Genomic DNA, 24,945 nt, shown 5'->3' on the forward strand with positions numbered 1-24,945 from the left:
TTTATGCACGACCAGGTGCTTATGCAGCCCTTTTAAATACCGGAACCCGTCAGCTTTGTCCAGAAAAAGGGACAAGCCAGTCGATCTATGCGTTGTCTCTCAGCTAGCTACTGGCCAACTCGTTATCTCCCTGCGTCTTCGCCGCGTTCGCCCTATTTTTCGCCTTCGAAAATGCCCCTACGAGTGACATCATCGGCCTTGCCTTAGCTTCTTCCGTCAGCATCCCAAGGGCAACAAACGGGCGTAGCAGAAGCAGCGGCAGCTTGGAGGATGGCCTGCTATTATCATTGCTGCTTCAACTTGTCTGCTAGCTTGTTCGTCCCACTGCATCGACCAGAAAAAAAAAATACTGGCTGCAGACCAGGAGTACGTCACCAAGAGGCGCATCTCGCAGCTGTTTTCGGACTGCCTGAAAGTGATACTTTAAAGGGAAAGGGGAGAAACGCTAAAAGGGGGATACGAACATGGATCCTGCTGGAACGACCAGCATCGCTTTAGTTGATGAGCGGCTGGAGCAATTTGCTGCTCGGCAGGCTGCTGAAGCGCAGCAGTCTGAGCCTGGGACGCCAACTCAGCAGCCAACACCTAGCAGAAGTGCCCAGCGTGTTTCATCGAAAGCATCTTTCCAGCGTTTGGTCCTTACCGACCCTGTTGCATTCAAATATCTCGAGGAGGACCCTTGCGCTGTCACTATCAGCCGGAAATTAAGCATACCCGGATACCAGCTTTACATCGTTGAGCAATGGGTTTGCTCGAGGGCACATCCGACGTTTGTTATCAATACATATACCGGTGATAAGTCTCACACGGTCGTAGCCGGCGTGCTCAGTGTGCCGACGGATGAAAAGAAATGGAGTGAGCGGATGAGGGTCTACTTCAATGCAATGGACCAGTTCCATACCCGGAAGCAGGAGTCCAGCTTTGGGACTGTGATGGTCACAAACCTGAGTACATTTCCGCCGATGCTTACTACCATTCCTGTTCAAGATGGAGATGTTGGGCTTCACCTAGATGACTTTATTGTTAATGAGAACCTGAAGCGTCTAGGCTGCTCGGGAAGGGCTGGCCTTACTGTCAAACCCCCTGCGGCAGATACACAAGCCAAGTTCTACCAGCTTTATCAAACATGTGACAAAATCGAATTTAATACCTCAGTCAAGGAGCTGATCCGGGTATGCCAGCTGGCACTCGTAATGTTTGACAAGCTGGCACCTGAATACGCGGATGGGCTTCTCTGCAATGCCACAGAACGAGCCATATATGAGTGGTGGACCGAAACTGGTTCTTTCCTTTATGGTATCGAACCTCTTGATGGGATACTTGGTCCTACTACAGTTTCCGCGATTCTTGGTACTTTCATGGGTGCAAGGAACCGTCTACATGCATATGGAGCACCTGTATCTAAGGACCCATTCGATATCCATGGTTTCGAAAAAGGCATATATAGCTTCCAAAAAGCCCAGGGACTTGATAGAACACGAAGACTTGATGGCCTGACTCTGGAAAAACTACATCGGGTGACTGCAAAAGCCGCCAGTGGGGAGGTAGGAGGCTTACAGCGAGCTGTAAAATCAACAGTAGCCGAACTTGGCGGAAAGGGAGGGGAGATGGTCATGGAGATGGTGGGAGGAGGCAAAGACAAAGCTGGCATCTCAGAGATTGAAACATATGAAATTGAACGGTTCATACAACTCATCACCGGAGACCACGCAAGATGGTTATGGCGTGGAAAGCCGGCCAAACCCCTGTATGAAGCACGATACGATATTGGAGATGAAAGGATCTTTACACCGGACAGGGGTGGCGGATACATCTGGACGCGAAGGAAAAGAGACGACTGCGCTTCAAATCGCCCGAGTATTGAAGGAGATCAAAGGAAACAGACAGACTCTCCAATTGGCGTTGATGATAAAGACCAGCTTAGAAATACGCTCAAGCGTTCAGTTACCAACAAAGTATCGGATGCTCGTGCTGGACTCGGTCGGTTCAGGGATGCCGTTGGGTTGCCGACCTTACGCCCACATCACCACAAGCATTCCAAGGAAAGCGTGGACCTAGACGCAAACCTATCCCCACAGCTCTTTATGGGGGAGACTGCCACAAGTACAAGCTCTAAAGATGGAGGAGGGCCTGAAGGTTCTGCTTGGATGGATAGCGTGGCGCTGTCAGAAACTAGTCGGCTTGAACCTTCCGCGGATCAGACAGGGTCCAGCCCTTCGACAGCTCCAGAGTTGGGTCATGTAAGGACATATGAACAACTTGGTGGTAAGGATATGTCCCCATCTGACAAAGGCCCCGATTTCAGGGAGGTGGAAGGGCCACCAGGAGGTTCTGAAGAGCCTGAACGAAAGCAAAACGGTGAATACCATGGTCTTGTCCCTGTCACTAGGATCCGACGACGTGCTGAAAGTGTGGGTTTACCGGAGTTGGACCGTCTTGTCGCGAAAGATAATATCTATCCTCGTCGTCTATCCTCTAGCTACGCTGAAGAATACCTACTACGCTGGGAGGAGATAGGAGATATCTATTCCGAAGCAATTGACCCAACGGTGGGCCTTGTGGATGCTATCTTATATGAAGATATGATATTTTCTGATAACCAGGAGATTGCCAAAAGGATGCGTGAAGTGGGGAATAACGCAGTAGACTGGGTTGACGAAAAAGTAACGACGGCGGAAAAGATTGAAAAGGCCGTCAAAGCCCGGGCAATAGAGACTCAAGCGGCGTATCAAAGAAAGCTGATGGAGTTAAGAGAGATGTATGGAATCTCTCGCGACGTCATGGCTGAAGAGGAAAACGTATACATGCAAGTAGTGAAGAATGTTGAGATGATGAGCGAAAAGCTTGACTATGATGTTGATACTCTTCGTTCAAGGGTTGAAGATGCAGAGGCTGTCTTGCGTGATTATGAACATGTCATCGCCAACCTTGAAAACAGGACAGCATCGGTCCTGGATGGCCAGGAGACCGAAAACATTTCCTGGCTGCAATGGGTACATGAGCTCTGGAATCGCCAACGATATAAATTTCAGGCACATGGCCCCCAAAGCTCCAACAATGGCAAATATTCGAGGTTCCCTGGCGAAGGTGCTAGCTAACAGGTAGCATTGGTGCCCCTGAACCGCTTTGTATATATATAAAAGTTGCATATTATCATATATAGATTTTTAATTCATGCTAATATTGAGCCCATGATTCGGAGACTATGGATCTAAAGAAAAGCCGCGTAGCTGCATGTCTCCGTATCGTTAAAATATATTATAGCAAAGATAGATATCGCCACACATAGTATACATGGTCCCAGCTTCTAACTGGGACTGCCCAGAAATGCTATCCCCTGCATCGTGGAAAAAGAACCGTATTCATGACTAAACCAATCCAATGTTGCGCCATTCGTAGAGGAGAGCCTTGAAATATTATCGATGATAAATGATGCAAAGACGGCCGAAAAGAGCTTATTCGCTGTTGTACGTCTAGAATCCACCTCCCATACTAGCTTGCTGTTGCTGTTGCTGTTGCTGCATCTTCTCGGAGATTTTAATGTTCACTTCGAAGTATTTGCCGACGCATCGATCGAGACAGACGGACTCGCCCTTGTTCAGGTCTCCTTCACGGTAATCGGTTGGAATGCACTTCTTGAGGCAGCCGTTGGTGAGGCTATAGACAAGTTAGTACTTGCTTAAGAAATTGATAAAGTAGGAAAAGACAAATAACTGCAAATTGATCCGTATGGATGATAATCGTAGCACATACCGAGTCATCATGTCTGTAACCATCTCAACCTCCAACTCGGCCTGTCTTATCTTCTCTTCGGAAGAGATCTGGGGACGGCCGCCGAACAGGTAAGACATTTTCGTAGAGAATGAATTGATGTTGAACAGTAATGTCCAGAAGATAAATAGCTCGGATTAATATCTGAAGCGGAAGATGTATTGATTGATTGCTAATTGACGGTCTGGTTGGTATCTTTGATTGTTTTCTTCCTACGAAGTTCAAAACTTTTTTAGGCTTCGACGTCAGAAAGCCGCAAGCGCGCTAAACCGGATTCGGCCAGAAGCTTTCTTTGCTTGAAGCTAGAAAAAAAGGACGTAGGAGAGAGAATATGCATATGTGACTTCAAGTTTGCTGTCGACGCTCTTTCTTTTGTATATATTTCCTTGGAATGCAGACCGGATGAGCTGATGCTATCCATCTGCTCTAACCCTCTATCCCAGGTATGCCTGGATAGGTTTCTTGCAAGGTACGCCTGTGTTATCTGGAGCTTGTGGAAGAAGATATAGCTGATCTAAAGACCCAGGGCTGTTCGTCTATCCTCACGGCAATTGGGGAGGCAAGCGGCTTGGAGGCCAATTCGCACATTTACGAGCCATAGGCTACTGCTTGAAGATCAGGTAGCAGGCCCAACTCAGCAAACCTCGCAGGCCAGAGTCAGTGATATCCAGAAGACCTGGCCAAATCCATATCCACGGATAAGCCGCAGCCCATTGTCACTCACATGTGCGGAATTCCGATCGAATTATGACGGTATACGGCCGGATGAGACGGTAGATCAGGATACTGTGGTATTACATGGTATGATAATATGCCCAAATGGGTCTTGGGGTGATATTGTGTATACTGACAACCTCTAGGGAGGATACGCTCTCAACGGACTGCCGGGAAGAAGTTGGTATTCTTTGACCTTGTGCATAACGGGCACAAGGTGCAGGTACTCTGCAACCAACGTGTGGTGGGGGAAGCTGGAATATCCCCGGAGAAGTTTAAGGAGTTCTACCATCTACTCCGCCGCGGTGACTCTTTCTGTAAGCATGCCATGGTGGTTCCCTTTTTGCTTTCATTACCAGAAGTGACCAAACTAACGTGGGATTGACTCATAGCTGTGACCGGCAAACCACATCGAACTAGCCGAGGAGAATTAACTATCAAGACGACTGAGCTCCCTAAGCTTATATCGCCGTGTCTGCACGATGTGCCCGTTCACCAGAAGGAGCTTGAGATATCACCATACGAGCGTCATGTTGAATTCCTCTCCAGTCCTAGTGCGGCCAACATCCTTCGAGCTCGATCACTGATTACAAACTCCATGAGAACCTTCTTTGCCAACAAGGACTTTGTAGAAGTTAGCACTCCGATTCTTGCGTCAAAGTCAGGCGGTGCCATTGCGCAACCATTTGTCACAAGTGCCACTGAATTTCCTGAGCGCCCGTTGTCACTCAGGATCGCTCCTGAACTGTGGCTTAAACGACTAGTTGTTGGAGGGTTCGACAGGGTGTTTGAAATCGGGCCATCTTTCCGGAACGAGGGTGAGTGATAGCCTTGTATATGATAGTAGATAATTGTTGGAAGAAGTGAGTCACAGCTGACAGCATGTGGTATGTGTAGGCCTTGACAAAACACATAATCCGGAATTTACCACGTGTGAATTCTACCAAGCCTTTGCCAATCTTGAATCACTGATCGAGACCACAGAGTCACTACTTTCAACCCTGGCTTCGGAAGTCCAACAACTGAACGAGAAACTGAACAACTCACTAAACCCGACGACCGTGAGCTTTACAGGGCCATATCGACGGGTCGATTTTATCCCTGCGATTGAAGAGGCCATTGGTAGAAAATTACCTGACCTGCAGTCCGAGAATGCTCTATCCCAGGTAAAGGAGATTTTTGCTGACCTATCACTCCCACTACCCGCTCACGAGTCTCTTCCCCGACTTCTCGACAAGCTCTGTTCAACCTATGTGGAGTCGCAACTGGTTGATCCTACTTTCATCATGAACCACCCCGAATGCATGTCACCGCTATCCAAATCATACCGTCATCCAGATAATGAGCAGGTTGTCTCTGCACGAGCCGAGCTGTTTGTGGAGGGTAAAGAGATAATGAACATGTATGAAGAAGAAAACTCCCCTTTCGAGCAGAGACGGAAGTTCCAGCACCAGTTGTCCTTCCGAGACCCTGAGAACGCTGGTGAGCTTGATGAGGGATACCTCGAAACACTCGAGTGGGGGTTACCGCCTACCGGTGGTTGGGGGTGTGGCATCGACCGACTGTGTATGTTGTTCACCGGTGCCCGACGGATTAGTGATGTGCTTAGCTTTGGCAACCTCCGGAGTGTGACAGCCACGTTTGAACCTGGGCCGGCTTCAAGGCAGTGACCATGCAAGCTGCCTTTGCTCCGTTTGCTGGGGGACTTGTCTGAAATACGTTGACCAGACATGTATTTATATATTTTGATACAGGCGTTACTTCACAGGGAAAATGTCAACTATCACAACGGCTATCCCCATCCCTGTCTGTTGCCACTCACTTCCATATGAAGCCAATAACCCCCCTCAGCTATAGGCCCATCAGCCAGGAACGGTGAAGAATGAAACACCTTTAAATACGAGTAACTCTTGGTTAGCGATTCTCTCGAGTAAAGCCAGTGGTCTCCACAAACACGGCGCTGCAGCCTCCTCCAGCTATCCATGCCACCGGAACCACCCCAGCCTCTTCCTACCCATGTAAAAAATTGAGTTCTGACCACTTGGTACATATAGCTGTCTGACCTGTCCGCTCTTCTTGATGTGTCTGATACATACTCTGCAAACCGTAAGCCTGTCGGCCTAGTTTGCTAACCATGTAACACTTTTTTTGTCTGCCTGTGATGTGTTATAGTTATGTAATACACTATATGCAAGGATCTTCCCGCCCTTTCCCCTTTCTGGGAATAGTGGGTCTAGCTTCGGAATATTACTGGCTACAAAAAACCAATTTAAATCATGTGATTTCGTGTGACTCACGCGTGGCTGCGACGCGTCTTTGACCTCATTCGTCGCGTCAACGAAGCTGCAAAAAGTTACTCCTTGCAAAGTAATATAAATGTGATAAAAGTGACAGACGGAAAAAGGGGAAAAGCAAGGAAGAGAAAGGAGGAAGATTAAACGCACTTTGGATACGCTTAGCTTGCTCTGTAACGGCTGGTTTCCTTGTCGTTCGGCCGGTGGAGGTATCAAAGGCGAAAAACCTGCTGCACATCCTGGCATAGGCTATCTTTTTTCCCATTCAGGCATGGAGACACCGTAGCTATATAAAGGGCCTTCGCCGTCCTGGTTTCCGTCTGCTTTTCTCTCTTCTTCCTCGGGCATTCGAGGGTTTCTGGGTATTGCTAACCAGATAATAGGCAGAAAGGCAGCTAACTTAGCCACTCGAGGACAGGGAGTAAACAGAAGGTATCTACAGGCCATTACTTCTATACCAGACGAATTCCATCTGTAAACCGACGAAGACATCATGTTCGTCAAACGATCTCACAGCAATGCCGAAAGTTTCTCAAAGTATCGGGCCGGCAAGTCTTCAAGTCGGTCGAAGAGATCGTTCAAAGATCCCTCTGTTAGCACCTCGAGAAGGTCAGAGCCTTCCCGCCATGCAGACTCCTCCCCGGTTGCAGAGTAAGTCGAACCAGTGAAACTCTTTGTTCTTACACATACTCGGATTCAAAGGCTCATTTTATCCGTTTAATTGCTAGTAACCTCAATTCTGCCATCGTCACCATCTGTGTCGGTCCCGATCAGCGTCTCTTTGCTGCCCATGAAGATATCCTTTGTGTATCACCCTACTTCTCTGCTTGTTGCCGTGGCCAGTTCTTCGAATCCCATACCAAACGCATAACTCTACCAAATGAACAACCAGAAATACTCTCGTCTATCCTCGAGTACCTTTACAAGGGAGACTATTACCCCCGCTTGATGCATAACAAACGTCGAGATACTTGGCTGTTGGAAGATACTGATACTACGGGCTCAAGACCTTCTGCTGAATCTACCATTGTCAACCAAGCCGACGGTAGTTTGATATTGAAAGATACGGCCATATAGTTAGTCATCTTCCTCTCTGGCATATTTTTTCTGCTCTCTTCCACTAACATATACATCTAGCTGTGCTGCGGAACGATATGGGCTAGACGAACTGAAGAGGTTGTCTCTGCGGAAGCAAGGTCTCCAGACAGCTATACAATGCAGCACTATCCTCTCTAGTGCCCGTTACGCCTATGCAAATACCCCTGACAGCGACTCGAAGCTTAGAGCACATTATCTTGCTTTGATCATCCGCTCGCGGTCAACTTTCAAGCGTAGCGGCACCATGCAACTAGAGATGGAAGAGGGAGGGAAACTATTCTTTGACCTCTTCGTCGCCATGTGCAATCATATGGTACGTCGACAGCTTTTACTATTTCGTCTTGTTGTAGAGTATTAACATCGGTTCCTAGGACGACCTTTCAAATGCCTCGAAGTCGCCCTTCTCTCGTTAGCCCCTGAGCTCCCTTCACTCCGAGATATCCACCCACTCATTATCGCTTACCGTCCATCGGCTGACTCGACTATATCTAACTGTACCATACCACCGCTTGATCAATTGCCATCTAAGATGACAATATCTTTCTTCCCCTTTTTTTGCAAATACCCAAGAACCATACCACAGAAGTCCGACTGCACTTCGCCAGCCAACTTAATATGTACCATATTCATGTCTTGTCACACACACTCTCTGAATTTCTTAGTGATGCGTTTTCCATTCATTCTGTCTCTATAAAATTAGACCGGCCAGGTGTGCCGATGACTGTTCTGCTTTCTTTACCCCCTTTATTTCACCAATCTCGTACCTTTTATACCAGGCTTCGGCGCATTAGCATTTTTATTTTTTTGTCTACGTCCTTTTTTTCAACTTACTCTATTCGTGCGTTTATTAAGACTCGGGTTTAGGACTGTTTTGTTATGGTGCTTTATGGCTATGTCACCAAATTGTTAAGTGTGTTTTCTGGTCTCCTTTGTTTTCGATTACTGTCTACAGCCCACTCTCTATACAACTTTTCGCCTGATCTGGCATCAACTTGAGTGTATTGGAAAGGTTGTATTCTCGTGCTCAGCCGTTTAATGCTACTATCGCTTAATTCTTACACGCTACCTGCCTCTATAGACATCGTGACAAAGTCAACTCTGTAGGCTTATATAAATAATTCGCTTCTTCCTCCGGTCTTTGTAAAGATATATTTTGTCATTAATTATACTAAAAGGCAACTGGGTAGGTTAGACGCCAGTCCCGGGGAACGCTGAACCACCCTTACTCAGAACCACTATCCCTCGCTCTCGGGCAATGTACCCTTTCATGAGGTTCTACAATAAACGTTAGAATATTCTAGATCCACCATCATTAGACGTATTGTTCTGTACGCACCTTGTAAATCATATTGGAGAGATAACACTCAACCTCATCCAAGTCCACCTTGGTTTTCTGCTGCGTATTATTTGTGCCCAACCTCATTGCAGCTGCAAACTCTTTGACTGGAACTCTCGTCCGTCTGATAGGAGGCTGGCCATTCACAGGCGGATCATACCCGCCGGCAATAAATACTTTCCTAAATAGGTTTCTAATGGCGAGATCTCGACCCCGTTCAATGGGGAGATATATGCGTCGCTTGACAAACTCATTTTCACTGTCGGCCATAGCTGCGTCAACACCAGCTAGGTCGCCTTTACGGATGCATGTGCTGAGTGGGCCAAAGAGTTGTTCTATACGGGGAAATCTGGACAGGAGACGAGCTGATGGGAGGGTATTTGTGTTAACAATATGGCACGGTATCAGGTATGTGAGGATGAGTCTGTTCCTGGTTAGTGACGAGATATTATCTTGATGGTGGGTACGAGTTTGTACATACTCTCTGTTTCGATGTGAATCTACGCGACAAAGCTCCCAGGCAGCTGTCAGATGTTCTTCGGCCTATCGTTCATTAGTACTAATATAGTAGGCATGGACAGCGGCCTGGAATGACGGCAGTTACCTCTACATAGCCCTCTTCTAAGAAGCAGATGACACCGAGATAGTATTTGAAAGTGACAATGTGAGACTTAGGAAAGGCTTCGATGGGGGGCAGTTCAGCCTGGGATGCTTTCATAGCAGATAGCAAGTTCCTACAAGGTGGAATGGAACCCAGCTACACCAAGACAACGAAGGTGTTAGGTAAGAGGGATATCAAGACGGACAGCATCGCCTGCATACCTTGAAGTACGTCTTAAACGCAAGGTTGATCGTGTTATAGACTCCCCATTTACGAGATTCTTCGACAGGTGCCCTATTAGGTACAAAGAGAAACTCAGAATACAACCCAGGTAATGGGAAAGACAACGAACAACACCTAATGCATACCTATCATGGAGACACACAGTGTACATTCTGCTGATTATTCGTGAAGTCTCTTCAGCTTTGCATTCTTGCTTGCATCTCCAACAATGTCATCTTGGAATCCATCGTTGAAAGTGGTATCGGGATCCTGTGCGGCCTCTGCATCGGCCTTGATAGCGAATGTCCGCAGATACTTGCCAACCACGTATAAAACGGGCAAAGTCCAGGCCTCTAGAGTCGAACTCGAGTAGTTTGTATTCAGAAGAACTGCAATATCCTTCCAGTGGCCAAAGAGAGCCGTCCAGGTTCCCCTGCTACTCAAGGTGAAGTTGGGGTCATCGAGCTTTATCAGCTCTCCAGCAGCTTTCCAGAAGGCGGTGTATACGTCAACCCACGCGTTCCCTTCTTGTTTGGACAGCTTTGTTCCCGTAGCTCGGTCCTGAAGGAGGGAATATCTGATATCTGAGGCCGCACTGAGGCTGTTGGTGGTATTGTAGAACGCCCGCAGGCGCGGTATATCAAGGGGGTTCAGGGTCGCCGCCAGCGCCTCGCCTGAGCCAGCAGACTGAGCCCTCTTGAACTCTGCAAATAGCGATGTCATCTTATCATATTTCCTCGTCCTTTTCTCTTCACTTTTGTCTCTTCTTCCCGTCGGCTTCTCTGCTCTCTATCTAGATCGTCGTCCATGATGTCTTTCCGTCTTGCCTCTTTGGAGGGTCCGCGATGCCAAGCCGAACATCCCAAAACGGACTAGCGCAGTCGCCTCGTCCATCTAAGCGAAACCCACAGCCCTAAAGAAGAACCACGAAAAAGTGTCAATTCTCGATCTCCAACCGCGAATTCTCGTTGAAGACCACAGCAACGACAATATACCAAGGTAAGAGGCCTCTACACTGTTCTATCGCTTGTGGAATTGCTGCTAACTAATTTTCCAGATGGGTAAGTCACAATCTTCCAGCAGTCGCAACTCCGAATGCCTCGTTCAATGCCCTTCTTGAAATCGCCCCAAAAAAAAATCATCCAAAATTGAAAACGCCAGCCGAAGCGCTGAATGCGCACTCTACTACCACCGGAATCTGCTCTGCAACATCGATCTGACTATGGAATCTAGGGCGTCTCAACGAATACCAGGTGATCGGGCGCCATTTGCCCACCGAAACCCAGCCCACCCCAAAGCTGTACCGCATGAGGATTTTCGCACCCAACACTGTCGTGGCCAAGTCAAGATTCTGGTACTTCCTCATGAAGATGCGCAAGGTCAAGAAGGCCAGCGGTGAGATCGTTGCTGTCAACATGGTATGAATGAGCATAAGATCCCCCAAGAAAAACAGCAAATGCCACAAGTGCGCTCCCGGGAGAACGTTTGCTAAGATGGTGCATTGGAATAGATCCACGAGAAGAGACCCCTCAAGGTCAAGAACTTCGGTATCTGGATCGTCTACGACTCTCGCTCCGGCACCCACAACATGTACAAGGAGTACCGAGAGATGTCCAGAACCGATGCCGTCGAGTCCATGTACCAGGACATGGCCGCCCGTCACCGTGCCCGATTCAGATCCATCCACGTATGTTTAAACCATATATCTCCAGCAGCAAGAGAGAAAGAGGGAAGAACAGAATACTGACTGTCTGTAAATAGATCCTCAAGGTCGTCGAGGTCGAGAAGACCGAGAGCATCCGCCGCCCATACATCAAACAACTCCTCAGCAAGGGCCTCAAGTTCCCTCTCCCTCACCGTGTCGCCAAGCCCACCAACAAGAAGATCTTCGCCTCCTCGAGACCATCTACTTTTGCTTAAACGGGTTCTTTTCTTTACGAAGCGCGGATCAAAATCAGAGGGAGTTAAATCTGTTGAGGTGTGGACACGGGGATCTTTTACAAAAGAAAAAAGACGCGGACTGTATTATGATGATAGGCCTTGGAGAGATGCCATGCCGTTGGAGCAGATGAGAGAGAATCAAGACGACGGGACATGGCATCTGGGTCTAAATAGTTATGGTGCAGGTATCGACCGTTGTGGCCCTGGATCGATGAACGGCTGCTATGTTGTAGCTTAATGAACAACAAATTTTTACTACCATGTTCAAGCCTGCGCTCGTCATTGCAATTCTCGTAGCCGTCATCTGAATGTCAGTGTACTCCGTAGATGTAGGTGTGTGGGTATAGATGCTCCATCTTTGCTATCACAGCTGTGTATTTCTTTTCCCTCTGTACAGGGATGGCGTCATGGGTCAAGACTTTTGTTGCTCCCGAGTTCCGCCTTATTAATTATTCCCACTTCGGCGACATCTTCAACTTCATCTTTTCCGAACAACAACCAACAACCGGGACCGTCTACGCATCCAACCACCGTCCAGAACAACTCAATTGCACTTGGTGTCAATCTCTAACCACAATGTTTGCTCGTGTTAGCCGAACGGCAGGCCCGCTGAGACAGGTATGCTAGGCCCTCCAGACCCCTCTGGGAAGAAAAGAGAGAGCACTGGCAAGCTAACAATGGGACGAGTAGGGTATCAGAAAATACTCGACTGAGGCACCCAAGTCATCGTCTCAGGCTCCGCTGTTTGCTGGACTTGCTGTTGCTGCTGGCGCCGGATACTACTACTGGCAATTGCAGCAGACGCCGGCCGTGATCAAGAAGGACCGCAAGCCCGCGTTCACCGGTGGTGATCAGGGATGGATCGATCTGAAGCTTTCAGCCGTTGAGGACGTCAGCCATAACGTCAAGAAGCTTCGGTTCGACCTGCCCGACGGCGAGAATGTCTCTGGCCTTCACGTTGCTTGTACGTGATGGAAGAATTCAAACACAGATAGAACATACAGGGAGAGAGAGGCTGACATATTAACTTAACTACCAAATAGCTGCCCTGTTGACCAAGTTCAAGGGAGAAGGAGATGCTAAGGCGACCATTCGGCCGTACACGCCCGTCAGCGACGAGGACGAGCCCGGCCACCTGGACCTGCTGGTGAAGAAGTACCCCAACGGGCCAATGTCGACGCACATCCACGATCTGTCTGTGGGCCAGCCGCTCTCCTTCAAGGGCCCGATCCCCAAGTACGAGTGGGAGGCCAACAAGCACAGCCACGTCTGCATGGTAGCTGGCGGCACAGGCATCACGCCCATGTACCAGCTCATCCGCAAGATCTTCAACGACCCCGCGGACAAGACTCAGGTGACGCTGATTTACGGCAACGTGGGCGAGGAAGACATCTTACTGCGCCGGGAGCTGGACCACCTCGAGAACATGCACCCTCGCCAGTTCAAGGTGCTGTACCTGCTCGACAAGCCTGGTGAGGGCTGGACGGGCGGCAAGGGCTATGTGACCAAGGAGCTGGTGAAGATGGCCTTCCCCGAGCCCAAGACGGAGGGGATCAAGCTGTTTGTGTGCGGACCTCCAGGCATGTACAAGGCCGTCAGCGGCACCAAGGTGAGCCCCAAGGACCAGGGCGAGCTTACCGGTATCCTGAAGGAGCTGGGCTACAACAAGGAGCAAGTGTATAAGTTCTAGTTGCGACGAGATAGATCAGTTAAACTTGTAACTATATTACTATGGCCGGTTAACTGCAGTGTATGTATAGAATTGAATAGATCTGTCTGTTTCCGTTTGTCAACCCCTCTCTGTCTGTTTGTGTGTGTGTGCCGGTGTTTCGGGGACTGCAGCGTTTGACGAACAAGGCGCTGGGACTCGAGGCCTGCAGCGGGCTTTAACCGCTGGAAGGGAGGGCGCATCACAAGGCCTGAACTCAAGCTTGCCACCCCCTAAGCCCACGCCTATCCGCGCCAGTCCACGCCTAAGGCCTCCCACCCCGACACCTCCAGCTAAGCCTTTAGTTAAGCCTTTACTTAAGCACCTGCCCTCTAACGCCCCCCAACGCTCCCTCTAAGGCACGCCCAACCTCGCCAGGCTCACTTAAGGCCGCTTAAAGCCACCGGAAGCCCAGTTAAAGGCCACGCAACCACAACCACCCCCCATGCAGGCTAGGCCAGGCTAGGCTAGGGGCGTTCCCTTCTGCGCATGCCCCTCCCTCTCTGCACTCCCTAAGCAGCCAAATCCAGCAGGACTTGCATGCCTAGAGTTACACCTGCTAGCGCCCGACTCCAGCTGCGGCAGCCTAGTTAAAGCCAGCTAAAGCCAGTTAAAAAGGCTAGTTAAAGCCCGCCTAGCCCTTAGGCCTGTCCGTCCCCCCCCCTTAGGTCAGTTCATTTAAGTAGTCCCTCGCAGCAGCCTTTTCCAGCCCGCCTGCCTGTCCTCGCCGAGCCGACCGCCGGAAAAAAGTATTTAGGGGCCCTCCTGCTGCTCCCCCGAACAGCTTTGCGCGCGCCCCCCAAGCGAACGAAAAACTCTTCCTCCCCCAAACATACACACAGACAGAAGCAGGATAATAGCCACCATGGCGTCGCGCAAGGAGGACAAGAAGGAGAAGAAGCAGAAGAAGGACAAGAAGACGGCGGCCGCAGAGGGCGATGGCACCACTACGCTCGTCGTCAGCATCGACGACTTCACTCGCACCCGAGACAGCGTAAGTCTTTCATCTCTTTCGTCTTTGTGTTGCTGGTGGTGCTGGTGTTGTTGCTGCTGGCCGCTACCCGCAACAACCACCCCAAAACCGCCGACAACAACACAAACACGCCTACGCGCTGGGCTGCCCCAGGACGCCTGCCCCCTTTACCTGGCCGCTCTCTGCCTACCACAACGCTACACTAAATACTGCCTTGTACTCTTCCTACACCCACAAACACACACACATCACATCACATCACACCACATATACCACTGCCTATCCAACCACGCAGCGGTCTCTTCACGATGCCTGCGTGGAGTCACAGCCGCGCTACCACGCCTGGCCCTGGGCGCGGTCGCAGTGTGACTCCCGGCGTCGCGCTGAACGAAGGTCCCCTCGACCTCATCCAGTCCATCAACCTGCTCACCTACCGCATCAACTCGACGGCCCAGGACCTCTTTCTCGGCGCACAGCAGCCGGCCGTCTTCACTCCGCTAACCTGCGACCAGGTCATTGTAGGTCTTGCCGCGCTCCAATCGGCCGTCTCGGACCTTTCTCGCGCCTACATCAACCACGCCAACACGGTGCTTAACCGCGGACCGTCATCCATTGATATCGGCGGCCTCAACTCGCTGCTGGAGAATGGGATCTTCCCTTCCAGCGTTGCCGGTGCCGGTGCTGGTGCTGGTGGAGAGGGCGAGAATGGCGCTTCTGCCGACGCTGCAGGCCGAGCTGCGAGCCCGGGAGCGCGTTCGGTAGCCGGCACCAAGCGCAAGCGTGTCCATGATCCCAATGCGCCCAAGAGAGCTCTCACGGCGTACTTCCTGTACATGAAGCATGAGCGAGCCAACATTGCTGCCGAGCTGGGTGCCAATGCCCGTCCAAAGGAGGTCGCGGATGAGGGAACGCGTCGATGGGGGAAGATGCCTCCCCAGGAGAAACAGGTCAGTCTCTATCACTTTCCTTCTTTCTTTTTTTGTGTCTGCCTGTCAGTCAGTTTGTATGTGTGTAGTATTGACACGGATGCTAGAAATGGAAAGATATGTATGCCGAAAACCTGGCCATCTACAACGAGGAGATGAGCGCATACAAGGCCAGTCTGCCACCGGGACACAAGGTCGACAGCACTGTGCCAGCCACCCCCAAGCCAGCCAAGGCAGCAAAGACGTCAAAGACCAGTAAGCCATCGACCAAGGAGGCAGCCAGACAGGACGATGATCACGACGCAGCAGCAGAGGAGCAGCTCCAACAGGCCGTCCGCGAAGCCACCACAGAGAACTCCTCTTCCGAGTCAGACTCGTCGGATAGCGAGAGTGCAGATGCCACTCCAACCCCGTCTCCGCCCAAGCCGACGCCCAAGTCGCAGAAACGTCGTCAGTCCAAGGCTGCTGCCGCCGCCGCCGCCGCTGCACCAGCGCCGGAACCCGTCATCGAGACGCCTACTCCAGCACCCAAGAAGCCGTCCCCGGAGAAGAAGGAGAGGAAGGGCAAGAGTAAGGACAAGGATAGACGTGCCTCGACCGCTGCTGTCCCAGTGGCCGTCCCGTCACCCGCCCCGGAGCCACCCAAGTCCGAGAAGAAGCCCAGAAAGAAGCGTAAGAGCACAGTTGACGAGTAACGAGCACAAGACGCCAGCAAACCTGTTTTCCCTCCCCTTCTGTATTTTCCTGTCTTTTGGCTTTCTCTGGCTTGCAGTCTCATATTCTAGCTATTGGCTGTTGGTCCCCGTTGTCTTCATATCTAGCCCAAGCCAGCCACTGTCAGACAAGCCAAGTCAGTTATCTGTATTATTCTCCATCGCCGCCGACTCGAGCTGCCGAAGACACCCAATAAAAAGTCCCATAAAGTCCACTATCTCTACTATCTCTCCTGGGTCCTTTGCTCTCTTATCTGTAACTCTGCTTGTCTGTCTGTAACGCTCTGCGGCTACAGCTGGACTTGCTCCCTAACTAGCGGCAGCAGGCCTCGGCAAGAAGGACGAAGGAGACGAAGCAGCGTCGAGTCAAAGCGGGAAAGTCGGCAGGATCTGCCTGGGTCGGGTCCCTCTGTCTCGCCGGCCAACACACCCAAAAAAGTCGTCCTCCTTCAAACTCCGCCAACGCCAGCACATCTCGATACCCAAGAGCAGAAGAAGCACGAGAAGAACGAGAAGAACAAGAAGAAGAGCTCGGGATCCCCGGACCAGGTACCAGCAGCTCGTTCATGCTTGGCTGCAAACATGCGCCTTATCCCGAGAGAGGTTCGTAACGCTGACTGGTCGCTCGCTCGTCGCCAATGCTTGGTGCTTGGGGCTGCTCCATCCCTTCCCATACGCATCCATTGCCCCGGACATTCTAATAACCACTTCGAACACTCTGAGATGCGAAGCCATTGAGCCATTGACTGACTGGGTTGACTCGTTGTAGCTTGACAAGCTCACCATCTCGCAGCTGGGCTTCCTGGCGCAGCGACGGCTTGCGAGGGGAGTCCGCTTGAACCATGCCGAAGCGACGGCGTTGATATCGTCGAACCTGCAAGAAGTGAGTCTCGTTGTTTTCTTCTACGTAGCATATCTGGCTACTACATACATTTGCTAATAGATAGATAGTTGATTCGAGATGGGAACCATACGGTGGCGGATCTGATGGCCATCGGCAAGACGATGCTTGGTCGTCGACATGTCCTGCCCTCTGTCGTGTCCACCTTGACCCAGCTGCAGGTCGAAGGCACTTTTATCTGCGGAACTTACCTGGTCACCGTCCACAATCCCATCTGCTCGGACGACGGAGACCTGGAGAAGGCGCTGTACGGTAGCTTCCTGCCTGTGCCGCCAGAGGACCTGTTTCCGGAGCCGGAGCCGGAGGAGTACCTGCCTGAACGCATGCCGGGAGCCGTCGTCGTGGTCAAGAAATCAAAGATCGTTCTCAGTCCAGGACGCAGGAGAATCAAGCTTCGAGTGACCAGTAAAGGAGACAGGCCGATACAGGTCGGCTCGCATTATCATTTCATCGAGACCAATCCGCAGCTCGAGTTCGATAGGGCTCAGGCGTATGGCTTCCGTCTGGATATACCCGCAGGAGCATCCCATCGATTCGAGCCAGGAGAATCCAAGACCGTGCAGCTCGTTGAGATTGCGGGACACAAGGTGATTAAGGGAGGTAACTTCCTGGCCACCGGTGTAATCAATCATGATAACCAGGAGAAGATTCTAAGCCGTATTACGGAAGCTGGTTTCCTCCACACTCCAGAACCCCGGGTTGATGCCCGCTTGATTAAACCGTATACCATGTCCCGCGAGGCTTATGCACGTACGTATGGTCCTACGACTGGTGATCTGATCAAGTTGGCTGCTACGGACTTGTGGGTGAAGGTGGAAAAGGATCTCACCTCCTACGGCGATGAATGCACCTTTGGCGGAGGGAAGTCGTTGAGAGAAGGTATGGGACAGGCCACCGGTAGGCATGCACATGAAGTTCTCGACAGCTGCGTTACCAATGCCGTCATTCTCGACTGGACTGGCATCTACAAAGCAGACATCGGTATCAAGGACGGCCTCATCGTCGGAATCGGCAAGGCAGGGAACCCAGACGTCATGGATGGCATCACGCCGGGAATGATCATCGGCTCATCTACTGACATCATTGCCGGCGAGAGGATGATCGTCACCGCAGGCGGCATCGATACCCATGTTCATTTCATCTGTCCCCAGCAGGTTGACGAAGCACTCGCGTCCGGCATCACGACCATGCTGGGAGGTGGTACTGGTCCGTCCGAAGGGACCAACGCAACTACCTGCACGCCTTCTCCAAACTCCATTCGCCAGATGATACAGTCCTCCGACCCTTTCCCCATGAACTTTGCTTTCACTGGTAAGGGCAACGATAGTGAACCAAACGGTATCAGAGACCAGGTCCGTGCGGGTGCAGCCGGACTCAAGATACATGAAGATTGGGGTGCTACTCCCGCAGCTATCGATAACTGTCTTTCTGTCTGTGACGAGCTTGATGTCCAATGCCTGATTCACACCGACACCCTGAACGAGTCAGGCTTCGTCGAGCAGACCATTGAGGCCCTCAAGGGCAGAGTAATCCACACTTATCACACCGAAGGTGCTGGAGGCGGCCATGCTCCTGACATTATCTCCGTGTGTGAACACCCCAATGTCTTGCCGTCCAGTACCAATCCAAGCAGACCATACACACTCAACACCCTAGACGAGCATCTGGACATGGTAATGGTCTGCCATCATCTATCCAAGGACATACCTGAAGATGTGGCCTTTGCTGAATCCCGTATTCGCGCCGAGACCATCGCCGCCGAAGACGTCCTTCATGACATGGGCGCTATAAGCATGATGTCCTCTGACTCTCAGGCCATGGGACGCTGTGGTGAAGTCGTTCTTCGAACATGGCATACAGCTCATAAGAATAAGCTGCAGCGCGGTACCTTGCCTGAAGATGAGGGTACAGGATGCGATAACTTTAGAGCCAAGCGATACGTGAGTAAGTATACCATAAACCCGGCGATTGCACAGGGTATGAGCCATGTCATTGGCAGCGTCGAGGTGGGCAAGGTAGCAGACCTGGTGTTGTGGAAGTTTGCCAATTTCGGCGTCAAGCCCAACCTCATCCTCAAGAGCGGCATGATTGCCAGAGCGCAGATGGTATAGTTGCCCCCTCCAATCCACAACTGGCATACTGGACCATATCTAACTATTTCCAACAGGGTGATCCAAACGGCTCTATTCCCACCATTGAACCGGTCATGTCAAGGCCCATGTGGGGTGTACGTCTTTCCCTCCTTATAACGATAACGTTCAATATACTTGTTTTTCAAACTAACAAATCTCTAGGCCTTCTTACCAAATACATCCATCATCTTCGTTTCCCAATCATCTGTCGATGACGGCGTCATTGATACCTACGACGTAAAGAAACGGGTCGAACCAGTCAAGAACTGCAGAAACATAGGCAAAGCGGACATGAAGTTCAACGACACCATGCCCAAAATGAGAGTCGATCCAGAAAGCTACGTAAGTTGCACCAACCATCTCTGTGCCTTAAGATTCTTTCATTGCATTGACTAACGATCGACACAGACCGTCGAGGCGGATGGAGCGGTATGCGATGCTGATCCAATTGAAACCCTCCCTCTTTGTCAAGAGTATTTCATCTACTAGATTCAAGCGAGGCGGCAGTCTGAAGCGGGCGGCAGACATGAAAGAATATTTTGCAGCGTGTTTGTTTTCATCATCTTATATCATTCATCCGTATATATTGTTTATAGTTACGTCTTATTAGTTATGTTATATCAGCCTCAGCTTCATTCGTGCATCAAATATATCACCGCATATGGCATGCATGTAAGGGGTATCATATATAGTCATCAAACAGAAGCATAAGCATAAGCATAAGCATAAGCACAAGTGAGGGTGTGCATCCGTCACAGCTCAACCTCGGGATAAGAATGGTTATCTCCCACACTTATCAACGGACACGTATTCTTCCAGGCGCTGTACGTCCCTTTCTTCGCAGCTCGGTACGCAGCCATGCGCATCTCTTTCCTGACACGCGAGCGATCCCCGGATTTACTGGGTCCAGGTGCATGTGCTGGATCCGGATCAACGTCCGTCTCCGGGCCAGGAGCCGATGAAGGAACCAGAACAGTATCCACCGGGCCCTGATTGTCGTTCTCCGCCGGTTTCACAATTATAAGTTGAGGCTGGGACGGAGGTTGGGAATAGAATGCAGAGGAAGATAGGGATATGATGCTTTCCGAATCACTAGCATATTCGTCTTTATCCTCTTCCTCTTGCACTTCCTCCTCCAGGTAATCTTCATTGGTCGTAGTGGTGAAGGTGCGAGAGACGCACAGGCTAAGCTGCAGGTCTAGTTCTTCCTGCTCTAGTTGAAGGTCTTGCTGCGAAGCCGCGGATTGTGAGTGTGTCTGCACCTCTTCCGAATCCTTGGAGATCTGCAGCTGGTGAGAAGTTGGCTCAACATCTGGCTGCGAACGTTGCGAATCCGTAAAAGAAGGTAAGAAAAAGTTGATTTCATCGTTCTGATAGTCCTCGAGCATAGCTTGCTTTATTGCCTTGAACCTTGTTGCTGGAGATTCTGACGATTGGGCAGTCAACTGCGTTGGGAATGAGGTAGGATAGTCCGCGAGAGAATCCTCGTCGTCTTGCTGATCGCCGTTTTGGAAAGGATACTTTGCTTCTTCATCCTGTTGGCAAGAATTCGAATTCCAATGTAAATCGAGTTTCTGCTGCGAGTCTGCCGTTGATTGTTGACTGGAGATTGCTTCGGATCCGACATCACTTGCACGCCTTTGGCGTTTTGAGGGCCTGGAGTGCGCATCTTGTATTGCTCTCCGCATGGACTTGTCGTGGCGGAATGTTGTGCTAGAACATAGATGGCCGAACAAGGATTGCATGGAGACTCCCTCAGTCCAAGTAAGGGGGTCAACTGTGCATGGGTATATGTCCTTGGGCCTAAAAGCTCCGACGAGCTGGCATAGTTCGGAGTAACATGAGTGACGGGAGTACGGAAACTTCTGCATGCAAAAGTTAGATATGACTGCCTGCGTAAGGGGAGATAAGCGTCTAGCCGTGCTTACGATAGTATCTGGCAGGGACTCCTTTTCCTTCTGCTTCGCGCCTTCCCCTATAATAGCCACAAGTTTTGCCAGGGTGATCTCTTCTTCATCCTTTAATCCATATTCGTCCAAGGAAATGCCTGCTCCTGTAGAGTAGTATGCCTTGGATAGGGTAGAAGTTACCAATTCTCTTGTACCGGGTTCCTTTATCTGTTCTTTACACAGGTCTAGTAAACGCTGAAAGGTTGTGTCGTCAGGTAGTTCTAGCTCATGGCTCTGTTCAAGGTCTCCTTTACCACCCCCAGCGCCGATCTCGGGTATTTCATAGCCGTCTTTAGTTCGTGTGACGATAGGGGTAATATAGACCGATTTTCCAGATGATATTTGTGAGCACATCACTCCTGGCTCGCAACTATGGACACGGACGGACGGATCATTTGTCAGACACCCCGGCACAGATGAGTTGCCAAGCCTGAAACCACAAAGGTAGAGGGAATCGTCTAAGCCGAAGTCATTCCCTGGCCTAGAACTTAGAGAGTTATATAAGCCATATTGGTACCGGTCGACGTGTATCTAGCGAGGCACTGTCAACAATGGAAGTCTAGAATGATAGTTGACGAGAGCCTGGCTACCTTTGTATTCAGGGCTGCGGAGAGAGCCAGCCAGACGTCCTCGTAACCGAATGTCCAACTACGAAGGTAGAATATAGTATCCTTGGGGTACCCTTTAACCTTACCCAGCAGCTCTTGTATACCCTCCGCCTTTGAGGGAAAGACTTGGTGGATATCTGACTTTGTAGCAAAGGTAGTATCGAGGTATATAGTGTCCAAACGACAGTCCCCCATGGTATATGGTATCAAAACTGGGTTTCTGACAAGGCTCTGCACCCACCATGCTTCAGCTAGCGGAAATGGTCAGCAAGAATATTTCAGTTGACAGTCTGGATCCTTACCTCTGATATCCCCTGTATAGAATATCGCTTTGTCACCACCTTCTATAAGAAACATGACAGAGCCAGGACAGTGATTAGCATCGAACAGGGTGACTCGTATGGTATTTCCAGGCATAAGCTCTATCTCTGTCGGCACCTGCAGCGGAATTGGCCTCTATAGTGGTATTTATTAGAACCGATATCAGATATATCAATTTCTCCAATAGCACCGCCGTCCTTACCAGTAGCTTGGCCAGATGTTTGTAATGCTGCTTTCTAGACTCCAGGATCCCTTTGGCAAAGTTCATCCGATGAGGATACTTTTCAATACGCAACAGTATCTACAGCTGTTAACATAGGACAGGTAGCCATCGTCAAAGGGTCGTCGCTTACTTCTCTAGTGGCTGTGGAGCAGTAGACGAATGGCGCCCTGAGGGACTCCAGCCCCGTGAGATGGTCACTGTGAACATGACTGAGAAAACAGGCCAACGGTGCAGGCCACTCGGGGTTCTTGCGGAAGCTGTCGACTATTGACCTGTCAGATCCTGTCTTCTCTTAGTTTGGTGATGCTGGTGCTGTTACTTCTTATATACGGAAATTCTGTAGGAAGAGTTAGCAACTTGGTTATGAAGTGAGCAGCAGACAGTGAGAAGACGCCAAACCTTCAACGATGCCGTTAAATGTCGACATTTCGACCCCAATGATATCTACTCAATGCTCCTATCCATCCATATCCATGTTCTATACATACGTTAACGCTCTGGTCGCTGGTTGTAGCCTGACAGTCGCTTTTTTGGTTCATCCTCATGCCAAGCCACGCCTCAACTTCAAGCTTCAAACTTCATCACCACCAGCAACAACAACATTAACAACAACGACAACTCCTACGGCTGCGAGGACTCTTCCTGCAACTACTACATCCGGCTAATGATGCGGAATGGAATGCTAACACTGAGGTCTAGGCAAACCATTCGAATGCTACTCTATGTACACTCGTATCACAGCGCCTTATCGCTGATCGAAGCCTCTGGCCCGGGCAGAAGGGCGGTTGGACAACCATCGAAACCGTCGTACACCAAGAAGGGGAAAAGGAAGAAAGAGAAAAGAAAAGAGGAAGAGGAAGGGAGGAGGAGGGAGGAGGACTAGACCCCGGCTTGCTTAAACTCTTCGCTATCATCCTGACGGAAGATTTTACCCACCCTGCGAGATCAGACTTCAAGTTGATTGAAAAATAAGGTGTTCTCGTATATCGGACCGTGAGGCGCCCATGATAGGGCTGCCACCTCCATTATTTGCCACGAATCTGATGCCTCACCAAGATGCCAGTCAGACGCCAGCGGGATGGAAAGCTCACGACATCAGAAGAGGGTCCGCCCAGCGAGCTAACGAGCTACTTTAGTCAACAAGGCCAGCGAACTAGTGACCTGACCTGCTTGCTGGCATGGGCATGCATCCGGTGCTGGTCTCTTTTTCTCTCTTTCGCATTTACTCCACTGCAGAATCTGCAGACCAACCACGAAGCTCGAGAAAGCAGGAAAAGGAAAGGCAGCACAGGCAAGTAGAGAGCCCACGTCGGCCGGTCGACGGGGGGGGTAACTAATCTTCTGGCTTTTCCACCCTCTCCACGGCGAGATAGCCCAAGTAGATGTAGCCACGAAGCTGCTGCTGTGCATGGTGGACCAGGGCAGATTTATATACTCAACCACCTCCGACGGGGAGATTAATGGATGGATGGCTGGCTGATATATAAAAGGGACCATACATGCCGTAGAACGCCTCCGTCTTCCTTCCTTTTTAGTTCTTGATCACGACTCGACTGACCCTGACTGCGTAACTACTGTACATGGACTGAGCAGCTGGTGGAAGTGAGTGGAGTGTTTGTATACAGCAGCATCCTCGTCCTCAGATGACCTCTTTCTTCGTTTCACTGACCAGTGCCACCCGGGTTCGAGTTCAAGTTCAAGTTCAAGTTCAGGCTTCTTCGTCTTTTCTCTCTTCTCTTGCTGCTTCCATCTTCTCCGTCCTTCACTTGTGCGCAGACGCCGTGTGATGCATGCCATCATTACCATCGTCATCAGCATCATCATCATCAGCAGCAGCAGCGCCGCAGCACCAGCATCAACAGCTATTTCAATAACCGCGGGACAGACGGGGAACCCTCAAAAAGGAGGCCGTTGATAGTCAGCTTTCGCCTTCCTTTGATCTCTGCTCTTGTTTCTTTTTCCTGCTTGTCTATCGATCTTCGACTCTCGCTATTTGCTTGGGCCCCCAGAGAGACCCAGCGTACATATATAACTCCTTACTTATATCCGATCATCCCTCCCTCTGCCCCGGACAGGACAAGCCACGACCGACAGACAGCTTTGGCTTCTATATAAAAAAGAACAAGAGCTTCTCTTTGTCGTCCGCAAGGTCAGCCCTGGTCAGCGAGGCCTGTCGAAGAAAAAGGAAGAAGCAGTAAAAAGCTCTTCATCTCGTCCTTGCTCGCTGTCTCTCTCTACAATCCCAATCTCTGCCTCTTCACGTCCCCCTGGAAAGGAAAAAGAAAGAAAGCGACGGAAAAGCAGAAAAATAGCGAGAAGGAAAAGGAAAGAAAAATAGGAGACGCCAGCGAATAGACTGAATAGCTTGACCTTCTGGCTGGCATCTCGCGAAGACATAAATACTTCTTCTCCTGCTCACTCGCTCGCTGTCTCGCTGCTTATCTGCTTGCTTGCTTGCTGACGCTGCTATCTTTGTCCTGCCCCCCTGACTCTACCCTCTCTCCTGCTCCAAGG

At 50.4% G+C, this 24,945-nt stretch overlaps 10 protein-coding genes across 10 annotated transcripts; 7 read left to right on the plus strand and 3 right to left on the minus strand.

Moving 5' to 3' along the window:
- Nucleotides 1-464: 464 nt before the first annotated feature.
- MGYG_07429 (Sin3 complex subunit Stb2) lies at nt 465-3,098 on the plus strand (the record flags this gene model as incomplete). Its single annotated transcript, XM_003170137.1, has 1 exon — nt 465-3,098. One exon carries the CDS (start codon nt 465-467, stop codon nt 3,096-3,098), a length of 2,634 nt encoding a protein of 877 aa, XP_003170185.1.
- Nucleotides 3,099-3,473: 375 nt separating this feature from the next.
- MGYG_07430 (mitochondrial import inner membrane translocase subunit tim10) lies at nt 3,474-3,851 on the minus strand (the record flags this gene model as incomplete). The annotated part of the gene is made up of 2 exons (XM_003170138.1): nt 3,474-3,657; nt 3,754-3,851. The coding sequence occupies 2 exons, from the start codon at nt 3,849-3,851 to the stop codon at nt 3,474-3,476; spliced, it is 282 nt and encodes a 93-aa protein (XP_003170186.1).
- Nucleotides 3,852-4,143: 292 nt separating this feature from the next.
- On the plus strand, nt 4,144-6,169 carry MGYG_07431 (lysyl-tRNA synthetase). The gene is made up of 5 exons (XM_003170139.1): nt 4,144-4,240; nt 4,298-4,572; nt 4,632-4,802; nt 4,878-5,303; nt 5,383-6,169. Exons 1-5 carry the CDS (start codon nt 4,182-4,184, stop codon nt 6,153-6,155), a joined length of 1,704 nt encoding a protein of 567 aa, XP_003170187.1. The 5' UTR covers nt 4,144-4,181; the 3' UTR covers nt 6,156-6,169.
- Nucleotides 6,170-7,272: 1,103 nt separating this feature from the next.
- Nucleotides 7,273-8,290, plus strand: MGYG_07432 (hypothetical protein; the record flags this gene model as incomplete). The annotated part of the gene is made up of 4 exons (XM_003170140.1): nt 7,273-7,430; nt 7,508-7,855; nt 7,917-8,190; nt 8,249-8,290. 4 exons carry the CDS (start codon nt 7,273-7,275, stop codon nt 8,288-8,290), a joined length of 822 nt encoding a protein of 273 aa, XP_003170188.1.
- A 775-nt stretch (nt 8,291-9,065) lies between these two features.
- MGYG_07433 (hypothetical protein) lies at nt 9,066-10,759 on the minus strand (the record flags this gene model as incomplete). Its single annotated transcript, XM_003170141.1, has 6 exons — nt 9,066-9,152; nt 9,214-9,643; nt 9,695-9,756; nt 9,818-9,970; nt 10,036-10,182; nt 10,265-10,759. The coding sequence occupies 6 exons, from the start codon at nt 10,757-10,759 to the stop codon at nt 9,066-9,068; spliced, it is 1,374 nt and encodes a 457-aa protein (XP_003170189.1).
- A 334-nt stretch (nt 10,760-11,093) lies between these two features.
- On the plus strand, nt 11,094-11,956 carry MGYG_07434 (60S ribosomal protein L20; the record flags this gene model as incomplete). Its single annotated transcript, XM_003170142.1, has 4 exons — nt 11,094-11,097; nt 11,270-11,454; nt 11,547-11,723; nt 11,798-11,956. The coding sequence occupies 4 exons, from the start codon at nt 11,094-11,096 to the stop codon at nt 11,954-11,956; spliced, it is 525 nt and encodes a 174-aa protein (XP_003170190.1).
- Nucleotides 11,957-12,553: 597 nt separating this feature from the next.
- MGYG_07435 (NADH-cytochrome b5 reductase 2) lies at nt 12,554-13,667 on the plus strand (the record flags this gene model as incomplete). The annotated part of the gene is made up of 3 exons (XM_003170143.1): nt 12,554-12,595; nt 12,668-12,941; nt 13,021-13,667. 3 exons carry the CDS (start codon nt 12,554-12,556, stop codon nt 13,665-13,667), a joined length of 963 nt encoding a protein of 320 aa, XP_003170191.1.
- Nucleotides 13,668-14,966: 1,299 nt separating this feature from the next.
- MGYG_07436 (urease) lies at nt 14,967-16,279 on the plus strand (the record flags this gene model as incomplete). The annotated part of the gene is made up of 2 exons (XM_003170144.1): nt 14,967-15,605; nt 15,692-16,279. 2 exons carry the CDS (start codon nt 14,967-14,969, stop codon nt 16,277-16,279), a joined length of 1,227 nt encoding a protein of 408 aa, XP_003170192.1.
- A 600-nt stretch (nt 16,280-16,879) lies between these two features.
- On the plus strand, nt 16,880-19,819 carry MGYG_07437 (urease; the record flags this gene model as incomplete). Its single annotated transcript, XM_003170145.1, has 7 exons — nt 16,880-16,900; nt 17,067-17,180; nt 17,249-19,138; nt 19,175-19,303; nt 19,366-19,425; nt 19,493-19,672; nt 19,739-19,819. The coding sequence occupies 7 exons, from the start codon at nt 16,880-16,882 to the stop codon at nt 19,817-19,819; spliced, it is 2,475 nt and encodes an 824-aa protein (XP_003170193.1).
- A 263-nt stretch (nt 19,820-20,082) lies between these two features.
- MGYG_07438 (hypothetical protein) lies at nt 20,083-22,858 on the minus strand (the record flags this gene model as incomplete). Its single annotated transcript, XM_003170146.1, has 7 exons — nt 20,083-21,195; nt 21,259-21,810; nt 21,870-22,138; nt 22,190-22,343; nt 22,411-22,509; nt 22,562-22,695; nt 22,831-22,858. 7 exons carry the CDS (start codon nt 22,856-22,858, stop codon nt 20,083-20,085), a joined length of 2,349 nt encoding a protein of 782 aa, XP_003170194.1.
- Nucleotides 22,859-24,945: the final 2,087 nt, after the last annotated feature.

Source organism: Nannizzia gypsea, genomic scaffold (genome assembly GCF_000150975.2).
Source record: "Nannizzia gypsea CBS 118893 supercont1.7 genomic scaffold, whole genome shotgun sequence".
In the NCBI taxonomy this organism is placed as follows: domain Eukaryota; kingdom Fungi; phylum Ascomycota; class Eurotiomycetes; order Onygenales; family Arthrodermataceae; genus Nannizzia; species Nannizzia gypsea.